Raw genomic sequence first — 5,380 nt, 5'->3', positions numbered from 1 at the left:
TTCCATTCGCGAACTGAAACTGAAGAATTTCTCCTAAAAGACGGACGCGCCCCATCAGCACGCAGAATACCAAATCGCAGAGCGCAAAAGGGACGGGGTCATCCTCTCGCGTCCGTCCGGAGGCTGGAAGGAAACCGCCAGGAGACGCTCCTGGAAGCGTTAAGAGCAACTGTGTCGGGTGATGGGGCATTCTTGCATTCACGTTTAGAGGAACAAAATCCCTCGGTGCAAGTGATGTTTTTTCTTTAAAATCCCAAAGGGAACGGATCGTGGGAATTAACATTATTTTGGGGCTCCTAAACGGCCTCGTCCGATTGATACACAAACGAATTGCAGGTAGAAAGCCGCCTTCATTGTCTCTCTTTGGTTGTGTTTCCCCGAACTTTACTTTTGGAATCTGAGGCTTTGCTCTTTAAGCCGCTGCCATTCTGTTTTGTGCAAACTAATTGCTTTAGCCATTCCTTCTATCCTTCTCGACCCCGGGTCAGAGCCAAGAAACTGAACTGTTTCCCAAGATCCTTCGTGGAGTTCCCGCTGCCTCCCCAAAGCGACTTAAGTCACGACACTGTGTCCTCGCCCATTTAACTGACCAGGAAGATAACGATATGAAAACGCTCTCTCTTATCCTTCTTAAATAAAACGAGATTTCCTTAGCGAATAGCAGTTTTGTCTTGGATGTTCAGGAAAGGCCGCTGCCCGGGGTGAGAAACTTGGTGGCTGAGGTCTGTATTAAGCGTCATTCTCTGTTGGATTTCTCCCGGGGAGGTTGAACTCCACCAGCTTCTCCCAGGAATAGGGGTCTAAATCCATTTCCAATTTGCCAGCGACTGAAGCTTCCCCAAATTCCTTCGCTCCCTCCCCCCATAACTTATTAACTTCCAATATTAATCACAATAGAAAACTCTTACCTGAAAATTGGCTTTCATTAATTTGATTGTACAACATAGTATAAACACAGACACCATAAGTGTTATATTTATTCAACCACTGGAGAATCCACTTTCGGGTTTGTCCGTTCGAAGACCTTCCTTTGCCGCAAAGGCTCAGGCTCCCCAGCTCTGCCCAGCCTCAGGGCGCCCTCTCCCTCCCGGGCAGCCCAGGACCCGGAGTCCCTGCACGCTTTCGCCTCCCCCGCCCGCCAGGTCCCCTAGGAGTGCACCAGCACCGAGTGCAGGGAGCTGCCCTTGCTCTCTGCCGCAGTCGGGGCGGTGGGCTCCAGCAGGGAGGCGGCGGGAGAGGCCGCAGCCGCAGGGCACACGGTGGACGGCGCCGGCGGCTGCTGCGCGGCCGCGGGGACAGTGAGCGTCGGAGGCAGCGCGGCCACCGGCGGCAGCGAGGGGGTGGGCTTGATGGGCACCGGCACGGCAGGCAGGCTCTGGCTTGCCGAATGGCACAGGGCCTTGACCGGCACCCCGAAGGCCCCGTACTCCGGGCCCACGGGGACCCCCGCGGCGGCGGCGGCGGCGGCGGCCGCGGCCACCGAATCCATGACGCCCACGTGCGGCCACACGGAGCTGACGACGTTGCCGAGCTGACCGGGCACGGGGTAACCCAGGTGGTGCATGACCGACGCCAAGGGCAGCCCGCCGGCCTGCAGCACGCCCTTGTAGTCCCGGCTGATGATGTTCTCGATGGCGAACGGGTGCTTGAAGCCCGACGTGGACGCGGCCGCGGCCGCGGCGGCCGCGGCGGCGGAGCCCAACCCGTAGGGCGGGAACTGCGACAGGCGCCCCACGCTCCCCACCGCCGCGGCCGCCGCGGCCGCCGCGGCCGCCGCCACCGCCGCCGCCTCCTGCATCTTGCCCGGGTGGGACGGCGGCTGGGGCTGCGACTGCTGGGGCGGCTGCTGCGCGGGCTGCGACGAGAGGTGCGGCGGCGGCTGCGGGGCTGGAGGCGGCTGCTGATGGAAGTAATGCACCATGTGCGGCGGCGGCGGCGGGGGCGGCGGCTGGGGCGGGTGGTGGTGATGGTGGTGGTGCGCGGCCGCGTGGTGGTGGTGGTGGTGGTGGTGGTGCGGGTGGTGCGGGTGAAGGTGCCCTCCGGGCCCGGCGCCCGGCGCGCCCTTGGTGCTTCCCGCGTGCAGGTGAGTGTGTTCGGCGCGCAGCACCTTGAAGCGCTTTCGGCGCCGCAGGAAGCTGCCGTTCTCGAACATGTCGCCGCAGTCGGGATGCAGCGCCCAGAAGCTGCCCTTGCCGGGCTGGTCCGGCCGCCGCGGGATCTTGATGAAGCAGTCGTTGAAGGAGAGGTTGTGGCGCAGGCTGTTCTGCCAACGCTGCGTGTGCTCGCGGTAGTAGGGGAAGCGCTCCATGATGAACTTGTAGATGTCGCTCAGCGGCAGCATCTTCTCGGCGGAGTGCTGGATGGCCATGGCGGTCAGCGAGATGTACGAGTAGGGCGGCTTTTGGTCGCTGTACGAGCTCTTCCCCGGCCGCGGCATCGCCCCCGGCGCCTCTACCGCCCTCCGGCCCCCGCTGGACGGCAGTGTGGCTCCGCACCCGGTAGCGGGGGCCTGGCGGTCTCCACTAACCCCCGCTCGGCCCGCCCAGCCTCGCCACCCCGCCCTCTCTGCCCCCAGACCCTCTCGCCGTCTCTCTCCTGCCTTCTGCCAGCTGCTTGGGGGGGCTCCGCGCCTGCCCTCCTGGGCCCGCTCAGCTCTCCGCCGCTCGCCAACTTCTGGCCGGACGGTGGCCGACCCGCGCGCAGAGTGGCGGGCGGGGCGCGCCAGCTCCCCGGCCACACTCTCTCGGCGCCTCCCCCCAGGTGGTCAGAGGCCGAGCGCCGGAGCCGGCGGCGGAGGCGTGGGCAGGGCAGGGTGCCCTTCCGGCCTCCTCTTGGCTTTTTTCCTCGGTCCGAGGGAAGCCCGGGCCCAGCGGGCTGGGAGGAAGGACGGGACGGGCGGGACTCTGGCCCATTAAATCCGAGTTGGCGCTCGTGCTCCCGGAGGCCGGGGCGGCGAGACTCCCAGCGTCCGGAGGCTGCCCCCCGGCCGGGCACCTAGCCAGCCCGCCCCGGAGTTGCGGTTTTCCTGGAGGGGAGAGGCGAGGTAAGGAGAAGGAAGCTCGGCTCTGGGCAGCCCGCGGCTCCCGGTTCTCCGGCGGCTCGCGGCGGAGCGGGGGAGAGAGCTGTAGGTGGTCGCTGGGGGCGGGGTGGGGGCGGGAAAGTTTGGTCTCTGCAGCAGCCGCGCGGCCGGGCTCCGCGGCGGGGCGGGGGCGCTGGACGCGGGGCGCGCGCTGCGGGCCCGAGGGGGCGGCTGCGAAGGCCCGGAGGATGCGAGGCCGGCCTCGGTCCGCTCAGCCGTCCGCGCCGCAGCTGCCGCCGCTCTCCCGGGCCAGTCTCGAGCTGGAGAGGAGGCGGCGGCGGCTGTGGCAGCGACGCGCTCTCCTGGCTGCGTTTTGTAATGGTCCCCGAGACGCCGGAGACCCCCGCGGCTCGCGCTTCGAGACTATCACATGACCGAGGCTGAGGGACTCTGCCGCCGCCGCGTCTCTCGCTGAAGAAGGGGCACGAAGGCGCCGCGCCCCCGCCCCCTCCTCCGCCTCTGTTCCGGCGCCCCCACCCGCAGCGTTCACCGCCCGCCGGGAGGGGTAGGGAGCGCAGGCTGTTCGCGGGGAGGGGTGCAGCGCCCGGTGCGGTCTCCGCTGCTGCACCCCACCAGCGTCGCGACGCCTGGCAATGGGGGGACAGGACTCAGCTTCCTCTCTCCTCTCCTGCATCCCCCTTCTGTCCCCGCCCTTTCATTCTCCCCTTTCCACCTACCTGCTCTGAACTTCTTGTTCCTTACCCTACCTTTCTCCTGGACTGGCCATTCTCTGGGCCAAGTTCAGGGCACCGTGGCCTCAAGGTCTCTTCTCTGCAAGAAATCCCAATGCCCAGAGGGTTGGAGGGAAAAGCTAATGAGGAGGAGAGCCAGGGGCATTTTCGTCAGATGCCAGCTTCATCACAATTTCCTTGCTCACGAACCGCACGTGAGGCCCGGTGATCGGCGTCAGGTACAGGGACGCAGGAGACGGCTCTTCGCGTTCCAAGACCGCGGTCTGGAGGGAGAGAGAGACTGTAACGAGGACATTAGGATAGATAGATAGAGCTGGGTGGATTGAGGCCCCACCGCGCTTCTTAGGAGCAGGTGGATGGGACAGAGTGAGGCATTCTTCTGGGGTGGTGACGTCTGAGTTGGGGCCAGAAGTTGAGAGCTCACACGTCCCATCACCAGAGTGAGTCCTGACTGCGCGATCTTTGGTATTCTTAGTACGTTGAGGGGAAGCGAGATAATTAGGATTAAATAGGAGGTCAAAGTGATCAGTCCACAGGGCCCTGGTGTGACCTGTGAGAGAAAGCTGGGTGACCCGCAGCGGGGAGGCCCCGGTGCCTGCAGGGGCCCAAGAAGCTGGTTCCTGCTCAGCACTCACCCGCACACCCGTAGGCGAATCCCAAATGACTGCAGGGAAGTTATAGTCTGGTTTTGGCTGCCTTTGCCTTTTGGGAGGAAAAGCAGAGTTTAGGGGGAAAAATATACCTTCTTCCTGTCTCTGAGCCTCAATTTCATTATTTGTGAAATGAGATGTCTCAAGTTGGAAGTTTCACGGGTCCTTCCAGTTCTACCATTTGAGGAGAAAACAGCAATTAGGGACGGTGTCTCACTGGGTTTTTAATGTCTTCTTTTCCGTGCCTAAGCCCGAAGGCAGAAAGCTGTCGGCCCAAACTGCTTGGGAGATTTCTCCTTGCCGTCCAGCCTTGGTGACAGCAGGTCCCCCGTTTTTAACTTCCGACTTTTGGTGAGCTGCCCCAGGGCAGGACCAGAGGCTATCTGCCTGTCGGGTGCTTCCTCTGGTCGTAGGAGTGAGACGAGTGGGGCAGATTGGTAATTTATCTTTAGTCAGGAGCTAGATTTCCAGCTAGTGCTATTTGACCAGTTGGTACTAGGCCGGCAGACGTTTTGGAACCCGCGTTAAGGCGAAGAGTGCAAGAGAACCCGCGGGGAAAAGAGCAGCCTCGTGGCCGGCCCTAAGAAGAGGAGGTGGTCACAGGGGAGGATGCTTTCGCTGTCACTCCGTGCCGGGATCTTTCCTCCCCCTATGGAGTTTCTGCGGGATGTTTAGTCCACTGAGGCAGTTTAAGGAGCCAAGCAGCAGCCGGCCTCCTGGGCACGCGAAGCCACGGAGGAATTCCGTGGATGCCTACAGTTAAAGCGAGAACTAAAGCCGGGGAGGCCCCTTCTCCCTTGCCCGACATGGTGCGAGAACAGCCCAGTCCAGGCCCAATAGCCGTGCAGAGGCCGCTGTCGGCAGCTCTTCAGGTCCTGCCCTTGCACGCAGAGCGGCCAAAGGCATCTTTTGTTGACGTCTTGTGAGAGTTTATTTACGGAGGGCTCCTGGAAAAGCAG

General features: G+C 62.9%; 1 protein-coding gene across 1 annotated transcript; it reads right to left on the bottom strand.

Moving 5' to 3' along the window:
* Window positions 1-1,147: 1,147 nt before the first annotated feature.
* Window positions 1,148-2,437, bottom strand: FOXB2 (forkhead box B2). Its single transcript, XM_047100358.1, has one exon. The coding sequence runs from the start codon at window positions 2,435-2,437 to the stop codon at window positions 1,148-1,150; it is 1,290 nt and encodes a 429-aa protein (XP_046956314.1).
* Window positions 2,438-5,380: the final 2,943 nt, after the last annotated feature.

This window comes from Lynx rufus, unplaced genomic scaffold (assembly GCF_022079265.1).
Source record: "Lynx rufus isolate CCGP_SWC_20201006 ecotype Redwood Valley unplaced genomic scaffold, mLynRuf1.p SCAF_10, whole genome shotgun sequence".
Lineage (NCBI taxonomy): Eukaryota > Metazoa > Chordata > Mammalia > Carnivora > Felidae > Lynx > Lynx rufus.
The sequence above is the reverse complement of the archived record's forward strand: the minus strand, read 5'-3'. Positions and strand labels throughout refer to the sequence as shown.